Source organism: Rattus rattus, chromosome 8 (assembly GCF_011064425.1).
Source record: "Rattus rattus isolate New Zealand chromosome 8, Rrattus_CSIRO_v1, whole genome shotgun sequence".
In the NCBI taxonomy this organism is placed as follows: Eukaryota; Metazoa; Chordata; class Mammalia; order Rodentia; family Muridae; genus Rattus; species Rattus rattus.
In genome coordinates this window covers 34,654,459-34,679,519 of record NC_046161.1, presented here as the reverse complement: position 1 = coordinate 34,679,519, position 25,061 = coordinate 34,654,459, and the positions used below count along the sequence as shown (strand labels likewise).

The 25,061-nt window shown below is 41.7% G+C and overlaps 1 protein-coding gene and 1 long non-coding RNA gene across 3 annotated transcripts in view; both read right to left on the bottom strand.

The window, feature by feature from the left end:
• Positions 1–503: 503 nt before the first annotated feature.
• Ids (iduronate 2-sulfatase) lies at positions 504–20,793 on the bottom strand. The gene is made up of 9 exons (XM_032909324.1): positions 20,655–20,793; positions 19,690–19,826; positions 18,896–19,073; positions 17,166–17,254; positions 15,972–16,172; positions 14,271–14,441; positions 9,496–9,622; positions 7,277–7,450; positions 504–4,180 (listed from the first exon to the last, which is right to left on the bottom strand). The coding sequence occupies exons 1-9, from the start codon at positions 20,767–20,769 to the stop codon at positions 3,708–3,710; spliced, it is 1,665 nt and encodes a 554-aa protein (XP_032765215.1). The 5' UTR covers positions 20,770–20,793; the 3' UTR covers positions 504–3,707.
• A 2,789-nt stretch (positions 20,794–23,582) lies between these two features.
• The window catches only part of LOC116907383, a 13,408-nt gene continuing 11,929 nt past the window's right edge, over positions 23,583–25,061 (bottom strand). For both annotated transcript variants that reach the window (XR_004388821.1, XR_004388822.1), the window contains one exon: positions 23,583–23,750. This is a non-coding gene — a long non-coding RNA (uncharacterized LOC116907383). The remainder of the gene's footprint in view (positions 23,751–25,061) is intronic.

Here is a 25,061-nt window from a genome sequence, read left to right as displayed (position 1 = left end):
AGGCCTCCCAATGGTGCTACTTCCTATGTGTCTAAAGGGACCATTTTCATCCAAACCACTACACTCCCGACACCTTGGCTTGTACTTCAAGATGAAATGGGAACTAAAATAAGCCTTCTTCCCTTTTGTTGCTTTTATCAATGTATGTTGTCACAACTCCAAAGGAAATAAAGGAAACTGGAGAGATGACTCACCAGTTAATAGCAATGATTGCATTTCTAGAGGAGCTGGGTTCAATTCCCAGCACCCACATTGCAACTAATGACATCTGTAACTGCAGTTCCAGGAGATCCAAATCTTCTTTCTGGCGTTCAACAGCATCAGGCACATATATGGTGTACAGACATACACACACAGACAAAACATTCATATACATAAAATTAAAATAATTTCGAAAGAGCAAGCTTCTTTCTAGCTTCATTTTTTTACATTTTTAACATTCCACACAATAAACATACATTACTCTTATAACTAGGTGAAAAGACATTAAGAACCCAAAAAAATTTCAAAGTAAAATGAGTATTTATTCATTTTTATTCAACACAAATGGAGTTGTTCTGTGCTTAGAACAAATATACAGGAAAAAACTATCACACAGGAAAAAGAAATTTACTTTATTACACTAAATGGTAATAAGACTCATAACATTTCCACACAGTCACACAACTGGAAATGCAACTGCACAACTACCATACAGAGAGAATAATGGTTCATGTTATTAATCAACAAAGAATCAGACGTCAAAACAGAATACAACTTTCACCTATTATTATGGGACTACAGAGTTTCTTTTTTGGTATTATAGTTTTTAATATAGGTCTTTTGAGTTTCTTTTCTAAGTTTAATATGCTATCATAGCAAGCAAAGAGAAAACAGAGCTGTTTTTGATGACTTGGTACTGAGAAATTAGCGTATGGGAATACTTTAAAATACATAAAAAGACTGTATTCACAAAATTGATCACAGCATTATTTGTAATACTGAAAATCTGGAAATAACCTAAATTTCTAACAACTGAAAGAAGGTTGAAAAAATTACAATAAATCAATGCAATAACATATATTACCAGCAATATGAAATACCTGCAAAAATCACTAGTAGCCATACATAACGTTTAGAGAGAAAGTAAGAGCAGAAGTTGTATTATAAAAAAACATAGAGGATCAATAAATGTAAATCATTCATACCCCAAAAAGGACAAGATATGGCAATCTTAGTATAAAGCACTCAGACATTTTCTTGCCTTTAAATGCATTTCTGCTTTCCAATTGTTGTATAATTAACATATCAAACTCATAATGAGGGAAAAATGCCTTTTAAAAAGTGAAGCAAATACCACATTTTTTAAGATGTACTCAAATTCCCCCCTAATACAGTCTAGAGAGTCCTGACAGCCTCAGCCTCTAAGCAGGGGGGTAAGGGAGCCAGGTTATGAAGAATGGCAATGAAGGCGTTGGAGCTAAGAAGAAGGGACAAAGGCTGGAAGGAGCAGGGAGGTAAGGATTGGCGAGGAGAGTCAGCCAAGGGAAGGGGCATTGTGGAGCCAGGAAGACTCCTGACTGCTCAGCGGAGGGGCTCGCTAGACCCTTTAGTAGGCACTGACGGTGTTCTTAAGGGCAGGGGTCAAAAGAGGGGGATTTTAGGAAGACATGGATTCCTTCAGGAACAGGGGAGGAAAAAGGAAGGGAGGTAAATTTCTTGGGAAGGAAAGAAAGAAGGACAAAAGCAATGGTGATGAGAGTGGAAGGAAGAAGCTGATGGCCACAGCACACTCTAGGCCGACTCTGCCTAAACCAAATAGAGTTTGCTCACTGTGGGCAAATGCAGGACAGTAGGAACCTGCCAATCACAGTGAACACTTCTAGCTCGAATCCAGGGCATCTCTGTCCAGTCTGCTATGATGGGAAGGTTCTAAGTGTAAATTATAACATACCAGAAATCTTTTCAAATGTTATTTTGTGTCAACTAATTTAAATTTAAATAGCCATATATGTCATGTGGCCACCACTGGCCTTATAACTACAATGAAAACAGAATTCAGGTGAGTTTAACACTAAAACTGTGCTTTGGGACATTAAAAAAATGAAGTATATATACTATGATCAAACAGAAATAATAAATAGATAAAAGATAAAAACTTGTGTCAAAATCTGTCCTCTAACCATCAAGTAGGAGAAACAAACAGAGCTAAACAAAATGAAAGCATGCTGTGAGAAATTTCTAAACTAAATTGTAAAACTGATACTGAGTGGACATCATGAGAGCCATAAAGATCAAGAACAAGAAAAGACGGTGCAAAAGTCAGTTTCTAGACAACAGACCAATCTGGGGATCAGGAGAGATGAATGGGACCATCAATCCCAAACCAGCAACGCAAACTGCTGTTGCCAAGACAGCTACTTAATTGCTCAGGGGAAAACAATGGATTGTCAGCTACCAGTCTTCTACAGGCAACTGGGAAAAACAATGCTCTGTCTCTGAAATTTTACACTGTTCAAAGTAATATCTTGACTTTTTGGTTACAATTTAATACATGACAATAATTTACCTAGCTATTTGTTGTATTTTTGTTTTAAAAACATTTGCCTTGAACACGGGCATTTTTAAGAAAATTATTGAAATTACTCATTTAAATACAAAAGCAAATACAAAGAATGTTTATTTAGAAAGCTGTGGACAGCTGGTAATGGAGCAGTTCTCACCATGTTACACAAAGGGCTTCTCTTTGATGACAGCAATGAAATAACTTTATCCTCACTACATACCCTTCTACTTACTTTTGTACTAGCGAATTCAGAACTACATTCTGGACATTACTTATACCTTATTAGTTAAAAGTTTCCATAAGCCTCAAGATAATTTACATTTTATAAACATGCTTTCTTTAGCAAAAAGTAGAATACCTCCTGCCTCCAGGATACATAGATATCTGCAATTCTCTAAATAGGAATATGAATACAATTCTGAATGATTCAAATCATGGTAATACTTCCATTTTAAATGCTTTTCATTGTGAATAATAGAATTTTTGGCAGATAGCCACTGAGTTCAATAGTTGTACTATTTACTAATAAATTATTATTTAGGCCAGAGAATATCAAAATAGTTAACTGAATTTCCTAGCTTTAACTATAATTTACTAAGCATTATTTATTATTTAATGACAAAACACTGCATTGATCATCTCATGGGTATTTTACCATTGATTTTGAAATCTGTAGTCTTAGAAACTAAGTAATAATTCTAGAAACAACTTTAATTTTACATATGAGAAAGAAATGAATCACATGTTAACATGCTTGACACACTGGGCTACTTAAGACATATGGTTACTATATGAAAAGCATTAAATTCAATAAGCAAACAATTTCTTGAGTAAAGTATTATGTCTGGTTAGCATGGTCTTTAGATATAAAGATATGATTATACTTTAGTTCACTTTGCACTTGTATAGTAATGAGCTATGGGGGCTTTTAAAATGGAAGTTTTAGCTTAGCCCAAATCCAATGGCAAAATCTAACTTAAGGACTGTAGGAAAAGATCCACTGCCACCTACTCATAGGCCAGATTGCTGATTCATGTTTTGATTGTTTCCCACTCAGGTTATGTCTAATACAACGGGTAGGAAAAGATACCATCTCTAATGCCTCCTTTCACCATAAAGACGGGGAAGGGGACACATATGTGCTCTCTGAGGCTGGCAGAACTCAAGGTCTCAGTGAGAGGAGAAGACCTCCATGTTGGGAGTCATTATATACATTGTGATCCTGCAGTGGGTCAGAATCGACAAAATAGAGTTCCCCAGCATGGATATCAGAAAAGTTAGCCAGAAACTCAGTAGGATTGAAGCCAACCCACACAGTATACCTATAGTCTATGGTGCGTATGGAGTATCCCATGACCTTTATATCTTTTAAGCTTGGCTTGTCAGAATTCCACTGAGGGAAATCTGCAGGCCGGGGATACTGGCTGTAGGCAATCAACTCCCGGGGATTACCAAACAAGTATGGATCCTCTTCCAAGTCATGGAGCTGCAAATACCTCTGGAGATTATGGCCTTCTCTGCACAGCTCAACATGAAAAGAAGGGATGGGGCACCAAGGAGGAACTGGCATTCCTGCAAGTCCAGCGAGCGTGGGGAAGAGAGACACAAGTTCTACGAGGTCCTCAGTGCGCCTGCCTGAAAGAGGAAGCAGCATAGTTGCATGCAGTACACTGCCGAGCCTGGCTGAGCACCACCCGTTCCCCATCTCTTCTTCATACACAACATCCACTTGTTTGCAAAATCAGCTTAGAAGTACTACTTCAGGACTTCACTCTTCACTATGACACCCATCCCATGGAAGGAAAATGATAGTGCTTCTGGTCAGCTAGAAGCATTTTAAACTATTTAAATTAAATTTTAGAGCAAAATACTTGATTCAGACAAGTTTAATCCATTAAAGCTCTACCCACTGTGTAAAAGTCTGTTGAAGATTACTCATTTCATTTCTAAGTGTTTGTATTTGATCCATGTTTTCTTTTTTAACATGGTAAAATACACAAAACATGGACTTCACAACATTTTAGTGGCAATACATGTATTCATATTGTGTCATCATCGCTATCACTTTTACAACTCCTTGTACAGCTCTGTCTCCACTGCCTCAGAATATCACCATCAGTAAAACCAAAGAGCTGGCCATTTTCCTACTACCATCAATGGGTAATACTCACTCTACTTTCTAACACTATGGATTTGACTAGTAGAGATAGCTTGTGTGAGTCGTCTCTGATGGTGTTTGATCCTATGTGCCTTTGTGGCTTATTTGCCCTTAACATAATGTCCTCAAGGCTCATCTAGTCTATAGCATACACTAGAATTTCCTTCCTTTTTAAGGATGGATAATATTCTACTGTATGTCTATAACATACTGTGTATATCCTATTGTATGTACATAGCACACTGTGTATATCCATCCAATGATTGACAGGTATACTACTGGAGAAGGGGGAGAGTCTGACCAGCCCAGCTGTTCACAGGCCCCCTCTTAGAACTGTCAAGCTTCCTGCAACTGTCTGGAGAACTCTAGGGACCTAGCTTTTATTAGTCATCACCCATGTTGATGGGGCTTTTCTGCAATGCAGGTGTTTTTTTGAGTAATTGGTGCCCTGCCAGAGTAACCCCTCACTCTAGTCCTGTTAGGAGCACCAAAAAAAACTCACTAATTGGCTCCCAAGTACCACTGTAATTTAGAGGTTTTATATTCTGTTTTGATTTTCATCTTTGCAGTGCTACGGATAGAAGCACATCCTAGACATGAACTCTACCACTGAGCTATATCCCCATTTCTGCTTTGAGTTTGAAAATGGTTACTTGCAGTATTATGAGAAAGAAGACTCTAGCAAACCAAGGCCTCAAGCAAGGTGACTTTGGAAAGTTGCTACAGCAGAAAGCTGGTGACAGTGAAACAGAGAATGCGCAGAGACAGATTCTGAAAGGAAAGGATGATGCTTGCTGCTAGACTGCATAGTGCATATGGAATAAAGAAAAAAAAAAAAACATGGGTTGAAAAGACTCTGAACATTCTTTTTTTTCAGTACCAGGAACTGAACCAGGCACTGACTTTGCATACTATGCCTATCTAGGAGCTGAAATAACATGGTAGACAAACACTATACCATTGAGCTACATCTCGAGCATGCATTCTTGTTTTGGTTTGGTTTGTGGGAGGATGGGGGGGTGTTTTTGTTCTTTTTTTAGGTGAGTTCTCAGTAAATTTCAGAGGCTGGCCTCACTTTGTATCTCAGACATGTTTTAAGCATGTGATTTTCATACCTCAGCTTCTGAGGAGCTGTCATTACAAGTCTCTGTCTACAGGTATTTTGGTTGGTTGATTGGTTAGCTGGTTGATTGGTTTTTGGTTTTGTGGCCTATGTGACAATTGACATTTCTAATTGTCAAAGGTAAGGATGAAGGTGAAGCAGTGTAAGTTTAGCTCTAGGCATGTCAGACAGACTAGCCAAGTGGGACAAACTGTTTGAAATACAAATTGAGGTTGAGAGAAAAGACGAAAACTAGAGATTACACTTGGAAAACGCTGGCTGACACTACAATACAGGGATTTCTAATTTTCTAAGTGTCTTCCAAGTTTCACAAAGGACTCTTACCTACCATATTTGTCCCAACAATCATTAACTATGCCTTGAAAGTGTTTAACATTTCTCTTGGTGTTTGGAAAGAAACATGCAACATGTGCAAAAAAGAAAGAAAACAAAGACACACAAAAATGGATAATCTAAGCACGAAACTCTAGAAAGGCCAGCATGAACCTGAGATCAATTCACAGGGCAGAGAACAAAAGTGCAAGACTCAAGTGATAAAGCTGGAGTCCGGGCCAGCCAGTCCTGAAAGGGGGCAAGTCGGTAGAACGTAGCTCACAGAAAAGCACTCTACAAAGAAGGATGACACTGGAAGTATACAACTGCTGTCTGAAAGAGCATTTGTCACATAGAGTCAGGACACAACTCTTAAGAACCTACACCAGCCACCTCACACAAACAGAAAGAGCATGTAGTTTCCTGTATTGTAGTGTCAGCCAGCGTTTTCCAAGTGTAATCTCTAGTTTTTGTCTTTTCTCTCAACCTCAATTTGTATTTCAAAGTTTGTCCCACTTGACTCGTCTGTCTGACATGCCTAGAGCTAAACTTACACTGCTTCACCTTCATCCTTACCTTTGACAATTAGAAATGTCAATTGTCACATAGGCCACAAAACCAAAAACCAAGCAAGCAAGCAACCAACCAAAAACAATACCTGTCCTTCACTACAAATTACCTGAATGTGTTTTCGTAGTTCAATGAGCTCCAAAATTGAAAATACCTCCCCTAAAATTACAAAGTACCCCCAAAACAGGGGATATAAAACATGTACATGAAATATTCCACTTGTGTGTTAGAGAGACTTTGTCCCAACAGTATATAGCCACTTCCTCTAAGGTCTGTTATGCTGTTGTCACTTCCAAACAGTCCTCCCACCTCTGGAATGTCACATGCTCCTTTGGCCCCCTAGACTTCCCGAGTCCCCGTGTACAGTACCCATTCTTGCCAGCTCTTGATTCATGTACATTCCAACCAGAGCATGGGAGATGTTGAAGAAAATATATGTGCACAGCAAACAGCACTGAGAATGAGTTCCTACACACCACAAAGAGGGAGAGTTTGTGTGATAAGGCAGTTCATATATACAACAAAGGTACTCTCATTGCTAGGCATTACTACTTCTGTCTGTGTATACCTGCACCCATCAATTCTGAAGCGGGATCAAAAGGGTCCTGGTAAGGAAAGAGCTTCTCTCCTGCTGCAGGAAGGAGGGCTGTCTTTCCAGGAACATAAAACATCAGTGGTACACGGGTCGTGACATCGAAGTTGCTGTATTTGGCCCATTCTCCGTGTTCACCTAGGGCCCATCCTGGCAATAAGAAAGCACACAATATAAGAAAATGAGGAATTATACTATGCTTTGCTTACATTAGAGACCATTTCATTCCTCAGTGTAAAGATCAGAGGACACTAAACCTCATAACCTAAGGAAATCCCTCTAGACATATGAAACATAACTCACATAAATTCCTGTTATTCAAAGGCAGACATCTGTTGATAAAGAAGAAACCCTCCAAAGGGGCAACCGTAAATTCCTAAACTATAGTTTTGAATAAATAAACTATACTTTTTAAAAGTAAAAAGAAATTCACACACACTGCATTTTATCAGTTTCAAGAGGTTTCCTCTGCCTAGGTAGGAATCTGTCCACACTTTAGTGCCGATTAGGCACATGATCTACCACTCAGCTACACTGAGCAGCTCTTCTTGGATAGGAGGGACCACAGAGGCAGCCATTCCACTACTGTGCCCTATCAGGGACCCGGACTCTTTTTTGGTTTTTTTTTTTTTTTTTTTTTTTTTTTTTTTTTTTTTTTTTTATTTTTTATGTTAGTACACTGTTGCTGTCTTCAGACACACCAGAAGAGGGCATCAGATCTCATTACAGATGGTTGTGAGACACCATGTGGTTGCTGGGAATTGAACTCAGGACCTTTGGAAGAGCAGTCAGTGCTCTAACTACTGAGCCATCTCTCCAGCCCTTGGGATTCAGGTTTTTAATACCAAGGTTGTATGAACTATATAATTGTACACAAGACAATTTGATTTTTTTAAATTATTTATTTTATGTACATGTGTGTTTTGCCTGTGTGTGTGTGTGTGTGTGTGTGTGTGTGTGTGTGTGTGTGTGTGTGTGCGTGCGTGCGTGTAAGAGCCCCCGGAACTGGAGCTACAGAAAATTCTGAGACTGCCATGTGGGTGTTAGGGATTGAACCCAGGTCCTGGAAAAGCAGCCAGTGTTCTTAAACAGAGCCATCTCTCCAGCTCTTATCCTGATCTTAACATACACATTAACACTTTACATACACATCCGTATGGAAGACAAAAAAAAATAATACAAATTTTAGCTCCAAGTAAGAAAAAGAAATTCTTAGCATTCCTTTAAAGGCCCCATTTCAAAAGATAGTATGACTACTACAGGTTGGGAATTCTCAACCTGCTTCCATATGAGCATGCTTTAAAGACAAAAGTATGTGACAATGATTGTGTGTGGAGAATTTCCTGTTGTAAAAATGACCACAGACACCAAAAGCTTGCATGCACTGATGGAAGCACTGGCACACACCTGTACTTTCCTTATCATAGTCACGCTCGCTGACTTTTGCCAGGAGAGGTTGCAGAGACTAGCCTGCAACTTCTCTTCTTCAATATCCAGACAATGCTGGAGCTACAAACAAGTGCCACAGCCATTAAGAGATTGTGCTCATTATGCTAGAGATATAGCTCAGTGGGTAACAACTCTTGCTGCTCTTCCAAAGGACTGGAGTTCAGTTCCTAGTACCTAAGTCAGGTGAATCACAACTGCCTAAAATTCCATGGTCTCCACACACGTAACAGATGCTTAAAACACAGACACACACAGACACACACACAGACACACACACACACACACACACACATACACACACTGGGAATAAAATAAATTGAGGCTGGAGAAATGGTTCAGCAGTTCAGAGAATTCCCTGCCCTTCCAAAGGACCCAAGTCGAATTCTAGCACCCATGTCGGCAGTTCACAACTGTCTATGGCTCCAGCAGCAGCGGGTCTGGAGCCCCCTTCTGTCATCTGCAGGCACTATCCTCATGTACACACACCAACACGTAGATACAGACATAATTTAAAATGTTAAGAGAGACAAAAACAAATCCTCTTTCATACGCAACTAAGAAAAAAGATGCAGCACATGCCTCCACTCTCACAGATCTGGGATAGAGGTCCACAAACAACTAAGGTGCTTTTAAAAGCACCCCATGATCCCAGATTCAGAGCACCCCTATGTACATGGGAATTTTTCAAAGTGTCCTTTGTAGGAAACTGAGATCCTCAATTCACCAGCGCACTGCAAAATGCTTACCATGATCAGACGTGAAAGCAATAATTGTGTTGTGGGCCAGACGGAGATCATCCAAAGCACTCAAAAGATGCCCAACCTGTGTATCCAAATAGGACACAGAAGCAAAGTAGCTCTGGCGGATTTTCCGCTGAAATGAAAAAAAATTATAAGAGTGAGAACAACTTTAATTACCTTGGCATACAAAATAATCCCAACCTCTCCATTCACTGATTGATGCTGTTCTTGGCCTAAACCTAATGTTCTGTTTCCTACCGTCTACAGCCCTTTGCCTGCAGAAGCCAGATTAACAATCGGCAGAACCAAACTGACATGTTTGAAATTTAATCAGCTTTTACATTAGGATACAGATCATGGCAAATGGATGCATTTACTGTTCCTTTCTGTCTACTCTGCACATTTAGGACAGTCCCCTACAACTGAACATCTAAACAGAAAATGATCCCTTAATCCTTGTATGGCCAGAGCCACACATTCTCTGATGAGGGGTATACCAGAGATACCACTCAGCTCAATTCAAGTCCCCAGATGACTTGAAAAACTAGAAATGGATTGCCTCCCAGCCATAGATACCAGAAGTCCATAACTAAGATTTGGGAATGCCATCTCTAAAGTTCTACAGATATCTGCACCCTTGGCTTGCAGTAGTCACTCTGCACTGTCTCCATCCGTTTCTGTAGCTATCTTCCCTACCTCGCCCTTTTCTCAAAAGGATAACAGTCATGTTGGACTAGGGACTTGATCAGTATGACTACGTCTTAACATAAAGCAGGTCATATTCTGAGGTATAAGGTGTTAACAATTCAGTATTTTGGGGGAGAGACACAAATTAACCACAAATAAGACCCTGAGCAGGCCTTTCACGTGACCACTTTCTTACCTAACAAGAAGTGGAAATTGGTAACTTCATGAACCACTGTTACCTGATTTCTAATAAACTCTCAATGGGCAAAAGAACAATGAAGGAAAAGAGAGCAGTCGAAGTCCTTAAACCCAAAAGTGACTGTTAGGACAAGTTGTCTATATCCATAAGTAAGGGGCCAAAAGCCCTTCCTGGACCGACTCCTCTATTATTGCTTACAAGCCTTAAGGCAAAAGATTATTCTTCCTCGCATACTAACCCCCAAGCAGTAACAAGCAAGATAACCACTTACCAGATCAGCCCCATCTTCTGCCTTCCTCAGGGGCCCTGCCCTATCAGATGGACCTGTCAGCTGCTACTTGTCACCGCTAGGATAAGGGCAGTCATAAGACTTGCCCCTTCATCTGATTGAAGTGACAAATATCTATGCCTACAGAAGGATTATGCTGAACCTCTGCCTACATACAGTTCTTAGTAAATACACTTTTCAGTCTGGAGCCTAGAGAACATTAGATGTCTTGGGGATCAAGACACTTCCTGCCTATGTTAGTTCTGGAAAGAAAGCAACAAAGAAGTAGGCATAATCCTCAGACCTGCTGAGCCACCCAGCTAATAAGGTTACAACTACACATAAGTAAACATACACATTATCGGAAGGACAAAGGTTGAGACATGGAATGAGCCTTCAAGTTACCTGGCCTGGATGAGGGGAGACTTCACAGAGGAGTTCCCATGGCTATCACCCAAATGTGACAGAACATAAACAAGGAAGAGACCTCACCAAACAAGCAAAGATGCTCTAAAGCAGCAGTTGTTATGCACACAACAGAGTGGAGTTATGGAAGAACAAGGCACACTCAGAGCAGTGTACTGACATAGGAAGGCAGACAAGAAGCAACAGCTTAGGAACAGATGACATAGACTTGGCAGTTCTTCAAGGTGGGGAAAGTCTCAGGTTATAGGCCAAGAAGCAGTTTCAAGACATAAAGGTAATATAGGCTGCAGGTTAGTAAAAGTCCTGTGGCAACCACAGGGCAGGTTCTAGGGGCTTTAGATAAAACAACACCAGGCCATTGCTGGTGCTTAAGAATCCAGAATGCTGAAAGAAAGGCAGAAAGGTACTGTGTATGTACCTGTGATCCTAGCACTAGGAAAACTGAGGCAGAAGGATCACCATGCATTTTTGTCCAGCTGGGGCTATAGTGAGAACCTGTCTCAAAAAAAATAGAAAAAAATTTAAAAAGCACAATGTACTTTAGCTGCCCAGAAAGATGTGTTCACAGAACAGGGCAGACCTAAGAGGAACATGGGGACATCAGGTGTGGATACAGACAAGGAACATAGTTGTCAGAGGAAGATGAGAAAGCCAAGGGTGACAAATGTTCAAAGTAGCAACAAAACAGTATGATTTGCTGCCATCTGATAGAAGGGGTCGAGTGGAGAAAAAAAAAAAAAAAGGCAGAGAAAGATTGGAGGTCTGGCCATGTGGGACAGAACTGGGGTCTCTATGATCATCTGCCTGGGAGTGACTCACAAGAAGGCAGATCTGTGTAACTGAATGTCAAGAGGGATGCCTAGGCTGAAGGAATACTTCTTGCATCTACCTAACAGGGCACAGATGAAGCTAACTGGGGAGAATGAGAAGAGGCCAATATGGGGGACTGAAATTGACCAGGGAGCAATACCTAAGTGAGAAACACAGGAGGGCCCTGTTATGCATACTGAAATAGAGGAAGGACAGAAAGGTTGGCAAGGAAGGCCAGGAGTTGGACAGCTTATATTAGATTGGAGAAAGTAGCACCGAGCTTGGGTAGTGGGGTAGAGACTTAAAAGATAGAATTTGCCACCAAGGTCAGTGTCTGCCACAGTAAGAATTCTTAGTGATCCAGGGAGACAGAAGTCCATGCAGAGAAAGATGTCGAACAAACAGACCAGGAAGATCATGGATATAGCCAGAATAGGATACTGTTCACTACCCTCCAACAGTAGTTGATGGACCAGAGCAGCAAACAGAAGACGACAGAACCTACCAGATGTATCAGACATGGTACAAAGGGACATGAACAGACAGAGATGCTACAGAGAACTTAACAAGGAATAGACCTCACCAAACAAGCAAAGAACTTCACTGGGCAGCCGAGAACCTCTGCTTAGCAGCAACAGAGGTTGTCTCCAGCAGTTCTCACCGCTGGACTGCCTCATGATTAGGATAGTGCACATGGAACAACTGTACTAAGAAGAACACAAGAACAAGGAAAGTCACACCATAGGACTTCCCTCCCTAAGGAGTGTGGCAAGAAAGGTAACAAGAATGTCAGGCAAGGAAGCTACAAGGAGAAAGGGTTAGAGCCAGGCTTGTGACCAAGCAAGGCCTAAGCACAAAGCCAGGAGCTGAAGGAAGTACAGAGGTGATGTTTAACAAAGGCATCCAAAGCTACAATAGGCCAAGGAGCATGGCTCAGGTTCAGAGGACGGGCGTGGTCCTATATAAAGATCACCCAAGTGACAGTGAGCCATGCCATCTGCTTGTGTCCAGTAGTTAGGAGGAAGGAGACACAGAACATGAAGGGTCCTCTCCATGTAGCCGATCTAACCTTGTGTACTTCCACAGATCCTCTCCACGATTCACTGAAAACTTCAAGTCAGCGTCTCACAGAAAACTTACCCATCTTGCTTCTGTTTGATTAAGGAAGGAAGTAAAGCACAGTGACTTCAGAGGTCATGCCACTGCCATGAGGTGAACTGAAAACAATATTTCTGAACAGACAAAAGCAAGCATGGAAGTTCGAAGTTATGGGTCCATGGAGCTGAAGCAGCTCTACTTGTCACCAGCTGCATTACCCACAAAGCTGCAGGGCAGTTTCCTTACCTAATAACACTGAGGTTTTCATCCAGCCTGAACATGAAAATGCTTAGAGGCTTTCCTGGCACATAGTCTATTATAGAGGCGCATATTAACTGTCTGTCACTAATAAAATAGGAATAGACCTAAATCTACATTTCAAACCATCGTGTTATCAGACAACAAGGCAGCACATGTGTTGCTTTCCAAACTCTTTCTATTTGTATTTAAAACTCAGGAATCAGACAGTTGTGAGGAATTTACAGACCTCATCCTGAACTCTGGCTGTGTAAACTCTGGGCCAAATAGCTTTGGACAATGAACAAGATACCTTTATGTGTTAGACTCACTTCATTTTAAAAATAAGGAGAATAAATAATTTATTCTCCTTGCAATGGTTCTCAAATCACTGAGTGCATCACAACCATCTGATATGCTTTCTGAGGAAATGTGGTTTCTTTGACTTTATCATCAGCTCTAGGGCTGGGAATATAGTTCAGTAGTAGGATACTTGCCTAATGTATGTGAGGCCCTAGGTTCAACCACTAGTACTGCAAAAAATAAAACAAGAAGAAAATAGGGAGGAGGAGGGAGAGAGAGGAAGAGAAAGAGAGACAGATGGAGATAGAAAGGAAGGGAGGGAGGGATCCTTATGCCACTTTAGGCTTTCCCATAGAGGAAACAAAAGTACCAGCAAACTAAGGATTCTGGGCTTCCATACAACTGCAAACATCCCAATTGTGACTAAGATTAATCCCCCATGGGCTAGGGTGGTTTACCCAAACTATATCCAATCTTTGTGCCTGCTTATAGCAACTCTGGATGCTACCTTCTGAGGAAGCATAAGTACTAGTAAGAAAACTTGATCTACCCATGTCAATACTAACAGAAACCCACTGCCAAAAAAAAAAAATCGTCAGGAAGGGTTTTGGTTTTTGTCTTTTTGAAACAAGATCTTACTATTTAGTCCCAGACTGGTCTTGAGCTCCTTGTATAAACAGGTTGGCCTTGAATTCAAAAGTGGCCTCACCAATGGTATCACACAATCAGTGCCCCCAAGCATACCACTACTACCTGAAAATCCACAGGAATCGGTCCATAGGGAACACTGATGTTTAACGCTTGGACATCTTCCCGCTCCCTGATGTCCATCCAGGGGTTGTAGGCTACAGGTGGTAGACTATCAGGAACATGGGGATCAGGAGCCAGGGTCATGTTTTCCAGGGGATACAACTTCTGAAATTCCTAGGACAAAAAGTATACAAAGCTGCTAGGTTGCTAGTCTGAAAGCCTATGATACATTTACTTGGTGCCAATGCTTCCCAAGTACTCAAACACCCTCATCTGTTGTACCTTTAGATCAGAACAGCAATAAAATCCTAAAACACGTTTCTGACAATTATAGCAGCAACTATTCCCCTGCCCCCCTCCTTAGTTCCAACATACAAATGTGGGAATGAAGCACAGTGGGCTGCAAAACCCTCCCACAGCTTCAGTGAGTCATGAAAAGTACTCACAGGAATTAGCAGACGGTCCTATTTACTACAGTGAAAACATTTCAAACCCAATCAGAAAAGGAAAAACAAACATGGAGGGAAATCTGGAAGAAACCAATGACCAGCATCAGAGTCCTTTCCCAGGAATTTCACATAGGAGGCACATACTGTCCCAAAATGTAGAAAGACAGTACATGTAAAATGCTGCCAACTGGTGAAGCTCAATAAAGCTGCAATAATGCTTCTGACATGGGTCTCATCACATAGGCATTCTGCCTGAACCATAAAATTTCAGACTTCCTCAAGGCAATCGATGATTCAGTATACCATGCCTGCCAAAAACCACTTAGGCACTCCCAAATCAAAGTTCCTACTTGCCAGACAAGGGCCAGCATTCTAAGCAGACTTCTGAAAGGCTTGCAAGCTAGGCAGCTTTGTGAACTCTGTTCTACATGGAAGCAGAAGAGGCTGGACGTCACAAGCTTTTTCCAAAGATGCTGAGAGCTCCTGCTATGAGGGCAAGATCCCCAAGGCTCATCAAAGAAGACATCTACAACATCAAAGGGCATACTTCCCAGTCTGTACTCTCACTTATAACTAAGAGACATTCTTTATAAAGTGAAAATGCTGGGCTGCTCAGGCCCAGGAAAAAGAAAGCAGAGAAATCCTAGAGAAGATTATTAAAAAGGACTATACACGGTAAATGACATAGAGAAGCATAGGTTTGATGTGGCCACAGCAATTCTGTCTCCTGTGCCCCTGGATTCTAATGTGACAGCTTTAGGGAGGACTGACAGTTGGGCAAGAGGGCTTCATGCTTCCTGAGATTATCTTCTAAACAGCATCCCTTGGCTCCTGGTAGCTTTGTGTCACTCTCTCCAACATCATTCTGTAATCCCACCTGCATAATGAGTTCAAACAAAAGAAAGCAAACCTCTAGTGGAGGACAGTTCTCATTTGTACAAGATTCTTTAGACTTTTGCTTTGTTTGGTTTTTGGTATTTTTTTGAGACAGGATTTCCCTATGTAGCCTGTGTTGGAACTCTCTATGTAGACCAAGCTGGCCTTGAACTCACAGACATCCGCCTGCCTCCATGCACCACCAACAACCAGCTTCTTCCAAAACCCTTACATGTCCTATGAGTACTTCTTGTTTTGGAACTATGATTACCATCATTTCAAGTACACTAGGAAGCATCAGGCATCCTCGTAGGTTATGAACACCTTCAATACATAAATGCCTCTCTGGTGAATAATACAGATATAGTGACAGTTCTACCTTAGGGTATCTGAAGGGGATGTGTGGCTTGTGATACCCAACCGCCAGGAAGAAAGGACTGACTGACGTTTTCATCTTTTCCAACAATCGAATGGCTTCCTCTGTGCTCTGTTTGTCAGGCAAGGTACCCTCAGGCACATCTGCCACATCCACAGGACAAAGCAGGTTGGCGTGGAGTTTTCCATCTTGTCCCTTACATGTCTTTCAAAACAAAATATGTAACATCCTATTAAATTCAATAAATAGAAATCCTGACAGTTACACACTGAATGAACAGCACATCACCAGCCCTCAAGTTGTTAAGTCACTCAGAGCAACATTGAGAGCAGAATTGAACCAGCAAAGGATTTGTCCCCTCTCCAGATGGGGGCAAAAGTCACACAACCCTCAGTTTACTGCTGTGAATTGTGTCTCCAGATCATAACTAATTAAAAGATACCCAAATAAAGCATCAAAAGGATATTAAAAGGATATGATTCTCAGCACAAAACTTCATCCAGAGTGACCATCACAACTCCATTAAGTGAACTGATCACACTATTGCTTAAAGTTAAGGTTTGAATTCATTACTTCTGTGTATACATATTTATGTGTGTGCCATTGCACATGTAGGGGTGTAGGTAAAAAGCAGAGGTCAACCTCAGTTGTCCCTCAAAAGCTACTCAGCTTGTGTTCTGAGACATTAGACTAGGCTGGCTGGGCAGCAAGCTCGAGGGAGCTGCTTATGTCCCCAACACCGGCTTCTTGATGGGTACTAGAAATTGAGCTCAGATCCTCACACTTCCAAAGCAAGTACTTTACTGAGTGACCTGTGACCTTGACCCAACATAAGGTTTTAGAATAAGAAATACCCTCAATCAGCCAGGTATGGTAGCCTATACCTCTAATTCCAGCAGCATGAAGGAAGCGGAGACAGGAAGAGTCCAAGTCTGAGGCCGGCCTGGGCTTCAGAGCAAGCTCCAAACCAGCCTGTGTGTACTATGTAGTAAAAAAAGACGTAATCTCACAAAAAAGTATTCATTGTACCTATCAAAGCAATCACTAAGGATCCTAATGCTTGTCTCTATAAGACATCACAACAAGCAAAAGCTACAAACATCATAGCATTACCAACTTAGAAGAAAGTACAATATATTTAATAGTTCATTTGCTAGACAAGAAGACAGTACTTCCTCAGCCCTAGGACAGACCTACCTTAGTGTTTTCATACTTCTCGGAGGATGGATGATAAGGTGGAAAAGACCAACTATATGGATAATCATCACTGTGATTGGAAGATATACCTTAAGTGGGAAAAAATTGTTGAATAAAATGTGAAAGGTCTTTCATTATCTTACTGCCAAATTAAAATTGAACAACTATGCAAGTAGCTCCTCCCCTCTTTGGTCCTCAGTTTCCTCACCTATAAAATCAGGACCTCAAGATACAGAATATTTCCATTAAGACCAACTGCCCAGGATTTTAGTAATAAGCATCTAACTTCCCAATTAATTACTAAGCCTTGCAAGTGAGCAATCTGTAAAAAACAGAGAAACTTATCCCTAAATCTACTCATCGGGAAACAGATCAAGGAACAGCAGAAAAGCCTTGTTTGGTTTCCCTTCTCAAAGTATAACCTCTTCTCTAGAAAATACTCACTTCCCTCCAGATGTCCTCAGGCAAGCCGTGTTAGTACCAACCTAGGAAGTTCAACTAATAATCAACACAATATCATTTCTCATAAATTATTTTCAAGACTGGGCCTTTTTAAAAACTGACTACTAGTTCCAACCTGGACTGCCAGCTAGGTTCCTAAAGACAGCTCCTAAGCCCATTGGTAATAAAGATGTACACAGGGCTCTTGGAGACACTCAAGCTGTCTCCTTTGTGAGAAGTACCATCATGCCCACAGCTCTAGTATATGAGCACATTTCACACCCACGAATGCCCACACTAGCATGCTCCCTTGCTTGGGCATCAAGAACACTCAGTCCTAGCATCCCAGATAAGGACTATGAGACTCAAAAAGATAAACTATTAGCCAAAGTCAGCCACATGGCTAAGAAGTAGAAGCACTTAGACAACAACCAGATGCCCATACCCCTGATGTTATTTCCCAGTGAAGTCATGTCTGCTTCCATAGATGCTCACATCAGTGAAAAGCCAGAAGCCTGATAATTATGCCAGACTACTATGCTGTCATTAAAAATGAATTTTTCAGGAGTGTTATATAATGGGAAATATTTACTCTCACTCATCGTGTAAAATTATAAAAATAACGTAACCACAAATTGGAAAAATACTATGTCCAGAAAACAAGTATTAGTATTTTTTTTCCTTGCTTCATCAAAGGCAGCTTTCCCCAGGGCAAGGCAATTACACATTTACATTTTTTGGTTTCTTAAAATTCTTGAAATCAAGAAATCATGTGATTCTATTATTTGTTTTAATGTATTATTTATGCTTCATTGAGGACATAAATATCTACTTTATCAGGTAGTATTCAAAGTCAGAATTTGAAACCCAGCTGACTTCCTCTTTCTGATATTACTCACAGAGAAAGAGATAGCTTTCACCAAGCTGCAGCCCATACAAGTACACACAGTACCTCTGGACATTTGAGGTCCTCGGATGATGTTGCCTCACCCCCAACTTTACAGACAGGCATCCTGCAAGGCTCAGAGTTTTAAGGACCACCCTGAACTGCCTCTCCAACAGCAACTACATGAGTCTGACAACATCACCTCCAACTTCTAAAAGGAAAAGAGTTTCTTTTTTATTTAGAATGTGAACATAAACCTAGGTTAAAGAAATGTTGTTTTTTAGAACGGCATCAATGAACCAGTTACCTAAGCCTGTCAGAGAAAAGACCAGTACAAGGATAGTCCCAACCCAGTATCTAGGCACAGAAACGGAGAGCCCAAGCTTTGGTAATTGAACAGTACCAGGGTGAAAGACTTTCCCAACGGACATGGTCACGTAGCCATTCTCCTTGAAGTATTGGGGGATGGTGGAAAAATTTCCAGAGTGTACCCTCCAGTAGGAATTGAAGTCATACAGGCGGGTGGTGTCAGGCCTCCTCCCGGTGAGGAAGGAAACTCGACTTGGTGCACACACTGCTTGCTGTTAGGGAACAGAGGCAAATGTCAACAATGTCACAGCCAAATGTGTCTGCAGTCTTCATGGTAACTAAGCAACCTCTCTAAATCCTCAGCAACAGCCTGGCAGCTGAGTCACAGAGGTGTCAAAGCCAACCAAGTGGGATTTTGGGCCTCACCCAAGGTACTAGAGACTGTTGTCCTCCCAGCAATCAGGCTCTCAAAACAGCAACGGTATGTGCTTTCCTATGCAATGGCACCCCTAGGTACCCAGAAAGGGTGATACTCACAGAGAGTAGCCCTGAAAAGAGGGTTCAGGGAAGACAACTGCCATGAATAGATGACTGACTCTTAGCCACCCACAGCTGGCAGACCCACAAGTTGGATTTTCAGCTCTAGTCAGTTCCTGTTTCTAGCTGAAAGCTAGCCAAGCCTGTCTTAAGCATGTTAGGGCCAGGGCATTGTCTACGCCCAAGGAGAAGGGGAAACCCTGCAAATACGAGTGTCCTTGTCCATGCAGGCCTTCATTTTCTAAGCCCTGCTTTCCCCTTCCAAGAAGGTCTATAGAGCAGTACCATGCATCTCAATAGTGTGTATAAACAAAGAGGCATATACCCGTACCTACAGGTCCTTGGACATACCTGAGCAAAGGCATTCTCAAAGACAATGCTATGGGATGCCAGCTGGTCAATGTTTGGGGACCTCACTAGCTTATCTCCATAACAGCCCAGGGAGGGGCGGAGATCATCCACGATGATCAGAAGGATATTCAGAGCATCTGCACAGGAAGGAGGGGCTTTGGTTATATCACATGCACTGACACTGAAATCCCCCCTCCCTAGGGTAATGAGAGGATCAAGGCTAGCCCCTGCTCTTTAACAATCCATCCAGAAAAGGGGTGAACAGGGCTCTGCTCCAGCAAGGGCTGGGTTGAGTACACAAAAGCCTTAATCCAAGGTTTGAGTGTTATGTTTCAGTCCTGTCCCCACATCTAGGTGAAGAAGAAAGAGACAAAAAGACAGAGATGGGAGGGGAATCAAAGAATAGAGAGAAGGAAGGAATGGAAGACAGATGAAAAGATGGAAAGATTGTAAAATGAAGGAAGGGAGGATAGAAGGCAAGAAACAGGAAGGAAAGGAGGGGATGAAAGGGGAAAGAAAGGAACATGGACGGATGGCGAGCAAAGAACTGTTAAGAGACATGTAATCTGGGCCACACCCATGTGTATATGGATAGCGCAAACTGGACTCTGGGTTATAAAAATAAAAAAAAAAAAAAAAAAAGGAATGAAGTTGGAAACAGGGTATATCTGGGTGGAGTTAGGAGTAGTGGGGGGGTTAGAAAATGTATTTATGAAATCCTCAAAAATTAGTGAAGGAAATGATGGAGAAAAAAACATGAAGGGATGGGAAGGAAGGGGGGAGGAGGAATGGATGGATGAAAGATAATGCGGGCTAAATGGAAGGAAGGAAAGATGGAGAGGAGTGGAGGAGTGAAAATGTGGGGGGAAAGGATGAAGGAAGAAAGAAGAAAAGATGGATGGAAGAAAAAACATTAGCCAGGACAGAGACAAGGTTGGATAAGACAGGGAACAAGGAATTGGCACCTGTAGCAGAGTTGCCTTGCGCTGCGGACACCAGGGCGATGCAGAAGGAGCCTAGCAACAAGCTGAAGCTAAGCTGGTGCCAGGTAGTCGGTGGCGGCGGCGGCGGCGGCGGCATTTCTTCCTCAGCACAGCCTTGCGAGAAGGTGCTGTCAGGCTACATCAGGACCATTAGGTAGCCGTAGCCGCCGCCGCCGCCGCCGCGGCCTCCACAGCCCGCGACTGTCTCAGAGAAGACTGCGCGACACCAACGCGACGCCTCGGGCCCGAAGGCCCGGGCGCTGGTTTGAACGCGACTGCGCTTGTGCAACTCTCTTCTGCCCCTCCCTCTGTGGGTGGAGCCTGATGGCGCCGGAGGTCCGAGCGTAATCGGTCGCGGTGGGCGGAACCTTAACCGGAAATACTGCTACTGCCGCTTTCCCAGCGTACTTTTTTTTTTTTTTTTTTTTTATTAACTTGAGTATTTCTTATGTACATTTCGAGTGTTATTCCCTTTCCCGGTTTCCGGGCAAACATCCCCCTCCCCTTCCTTATGGGTGTTCCCCCCCCCCCCCTCCCCCATTGCCTCCCTCCCCCCGACAGTCTAGTTCACTGGGGGTTCAGTCTTAGCAGGACCCAGGGCTTCCCCTTCCACTGGTGCTCTTACTAGGATATTCATTGCTACCTACGAGGTCAGAGTCCAGGGTCAGTCCATGTATAGTCTTTAGGTAGTGGCTTAGTCCCTGGAAGCTCTGGTTCCCAGCGTACTTTTTAATGTAAACAGTGGTGACTGGAGATTTGATGATGCAAAGGTTTTTGCTATTGAAAAGCTTTTGCCTCTTTGCCTTTGCTAGTTCTGGTACCTTTACCTGGAACTCCTGCCCTGCCCTATATCTCTATACATCTTAAATTTTCTTTCCAGCCCCATTCTCCAAAGAAGCTTTTTGCAAACTTCCATTTTATACCTAAAAGGATCTCTTTTCCTCTTTATTGGTTCAGTAAATCCTTATTAAACACTGCATAAGCGCACACATACAATGTATACTAGGCATTGTTAGTAGTGCTAGAGTTCTCAGTCACTGCTCTGATTGAGCTTAAAATAAACTCGGAGAATGTGCCCGGACAAAATAAAGCTCAGGGGAAGGGTCTTATTATTTTCTATGAGGTGGTTTAGTCAGAACCTCAGTGGTAAAGTAATAGCTGAACAAATATTAGAAGGAAAGAAGCAATCCAATTCTTGTCTGTAAAAAGAGGGAACGGCAACTATGCAGCAGACAGTGATGGCTGAAGTCAGCCAGAAAGAGAATTTTGGAGAGAAGAAAAGAGATGGGCACAGTGATTGGGAGTCAGACTCCTGTGGCAACAATTATCCACTGCTCATTTTTTGACTGAAGACCAAGAAGGATACACCATGTCTTCTTTCTACCAAATGGAGCTCTGGAAAACTAGACCCTTTATTGCTGAGTTGCACCAAATCACCCACCCAAAAAATAATCTAGCACAGTGTCAAGCATACTGATGAAAAATTTGTGTTTGTTATTGCAAAATAATTGATTGTGGCCTCTTACCTTCTAGGCAACATGTTAAAAACTAAAGGCAATAGTTTCTTCTCATATCAACACTGTGCTATATGCAACGAATATCCCCATTACTGTTCAAAACAGAAAATTATGAATACCTAAATTTCTTGAATGAAGGCATTAATCCAGGAAATGTGAGACAGTGTGGCCATCCATGAGGAGCATGCCTCTTCAGGGGGTAACCAAATGGCACATAGCCTAAATAACCCCATAGTCAAGTAAAGAAGGATTTGAGGCAAAAGTTACAGGTGATTTCTACTTCTAAAACTGTTTGTTAGACTATTTTCTAATTCACAAACACAGTTTCTGAGGACCCTCACATCCAGGCTTAGAGGAAACATAGGGAATAAGACCATGGGAGACCAGGAGTAAGAGCATCCTCAGTGTTTTCCACCATTATGGCCATGGCCATGGTTCAGTTCCAAACAGAAACATAGCAGAGGCTCATCTTACGTTACAACCAGAGAGACTCAGAAGCCAAAACACAGAAGGAATTAACCTCAAATATAAGGAATGCTATGGTCTGGTTTAAGGAAATCAAAGTGGCCCACTTGGCTGTAGACTCTCTAGCCTTGAATGATTACCACTATTGAAAAGTCAAAGCTGGGGCTGGAGAGATGACTCAGTGGTTAAGAGCACTGACTGTTCTTCCTGAGGTCCTGAGTTCAAATCCCAGCAACCACATGGTGGCTCACAACCATCTGTAATGGGATCTGATGCCCTCTTCTGGTGTGTCTGAGGACAGCTGCAGTGTACTCGTATATATAAATAAATAAATCTTAAAAAAAAAGAAAAGTCAAAGCTGATATTTTCTAAGTACAACAGACAAATATATGAAATGCCCTCCATGATCTACACTAATATTTTATTTCATTGAACATTTTTAAGGAAATCATGTAACTTCACTAAAATCTAAAATCTTTAACTGAAACCATCATAAAAATCAGGCCTCTGTCAGCTCGAGAGATGGCTCAGTGGTTAAGAGCTCTTGTTGCTCCTGAAGAGGACTGGGGCAGAATCTCATGAGTAACATCCATTAATAATTCCAGTTCCAAGGGATTTGAAACCCTCTTCTGACCTCTGCAATAACTCTAAAACAAAAAAGGTCAATACTTCTGTGTGGCTCAGTGCCAACATGACATACGATAGATACAGCCAAAGAAAATAGGCCAATTCTTTCTATTTAAAATTTATTCAAAAATATTAAACAAACTTCTAAAATGTTAAATTATTTGTGACTGACTCACTTCTCAAAACCTAAGTACAAGGTCCACAACCACACCTGTAACACTAACACTGAGGACAGTAGCATCACTGGGGTTTACTGGCTGACAGCATAGCTGAAAAAAAAAAAAGGCCAGGAGTTCCATGTGCAGGGACAAATTTTGTATAAAAGAAACAAGGCAGAGAGTAATAGAGACAGACACCCAAGACCCCTGGCCTCTGAGCATAGGAAACACTTGTATGCATGTTCACAAAAGAAAATTGACTCTAAAGTTAAGCATACAGGATGTTGGCAATGGAGTTCCTTCAAAAAAATCTGTGGAGAGAAAGGCAAACAGGAAGGGAAGACATCAGGATCAGTTGCATCTTGGTGTGTGTGTGTGTGTGTGTGTGTGTGTGTGCGTGTGTGTGTGTGTGTGTGTAAAATTTTGATCATTTTTCATAATCAAGGGTTCAAAGTATGTACATAGATAGAGGAAGAGATAAGTGAACTATAATTTCATATATCATGACAGGAAGTCAGCAGTGTCTAAAGTTGAGAAAAACACAAGATAACATACAGATATACACATAGGATTTAGATTTAAATAAACTCTCAAAAATGATGTTAGAAACATTTTGAATGAAAACTTTCATTTAAAGATATGGACAGAATGACCTTCATTTTATACTATATGCCAAAACTGCTACCTTTGATTATGTGCTGAATTATTGACCCTGAAAAAATACATTAAAGTGCCAACACTCAACACCACAAAATATATCATTATTTTGGAATGGGATATTTACAGAGAAAACCTTTGTACAGTGTGTATTGATCCAGTATGATTAGTGTCCTTATACAATAGGACAACTTTCAAACAATTTGAACTTAAAACAGTAGACAGTATCTACTTCAGAGGGCTGAGGTGGAAGAACTGCTAGTGCAAGACAGCTTGGGAAACTTACCAGACCCTGTCTCAAAAAACAACTGAAAAGAAACCTTAAAGTGCAGGGAATACATCCCAGTGGTAGAGAAGAGGCCTGGCACATAGAAGGCCCAGGGCTCAATCCACAGAACTGCAAAACACAAAGAAAACCATATAGTACAATCTTAGTCAGCCCTCAGAGACACAAAGCATTTATGCTTTCCAAATAAATGACCTCACCCTACCCCGGGGTCCAAGCTGCAGGGTCCACCCTCACTCATGGCTGGAAGGTTTAGGGAAATATAGCATCCTTCACATGCTTCTATATCGTCAAAGATCCTCAGGAGCATATCCAAGGAACTTATGCATCTCAGCTATCCTCAACTACTACAAAAGTCAGTTCTGGAACTCTCTCCAAGCAGGGATCAGGACTCCTCTTGCCCTTAGAACTGTATTGTATCTCCACCTATGGGACAACCTTAACGAGAATAAGAGAGGATGCAATGAGTAAATTAATTAATCCTCTGTCACCCTGCCATCAAGGTTCAATGTTCTCAGAAATGGCTGTGCCCAGAAACACAAGTCAGCTCTCTGGCTGTCTGAAAACCGTGGATGAACACAGCCAGGCCTGGTGACCATGGCTTGTAGCTGCTCAGGCTGCCCTTAGCTGCAGAAAATGAAAGTGAATTGCATCACAACCAGACTCTGATTCTGTCTTC

Excerpts from the sequence above, each read along its gene's own strand:
- Ids (XM_032909324.1), bottom strand. The coding sequence starts at position 20,769 with ATGCCGCCGCCGCCGCCGCCGCCACCGACTACCTGGCACCAGCTTAGC. Across the intron at positions 19,074-19,689 it reads TTGAGAATGCCTTTGCTCAG|CAAGCAGTGTGTGCACCAAG; the intron begins GTATGTCCAAGG and ends GTTCCCTAACAG. Across the intron at positions 16,173-17,165 it reads AGAAGTATGAAAACACTAAG|ACATGTAAGGGACAAGATGG; the intron begins GTAGGTCTGTCC and ends TTGTTTTGAAAG.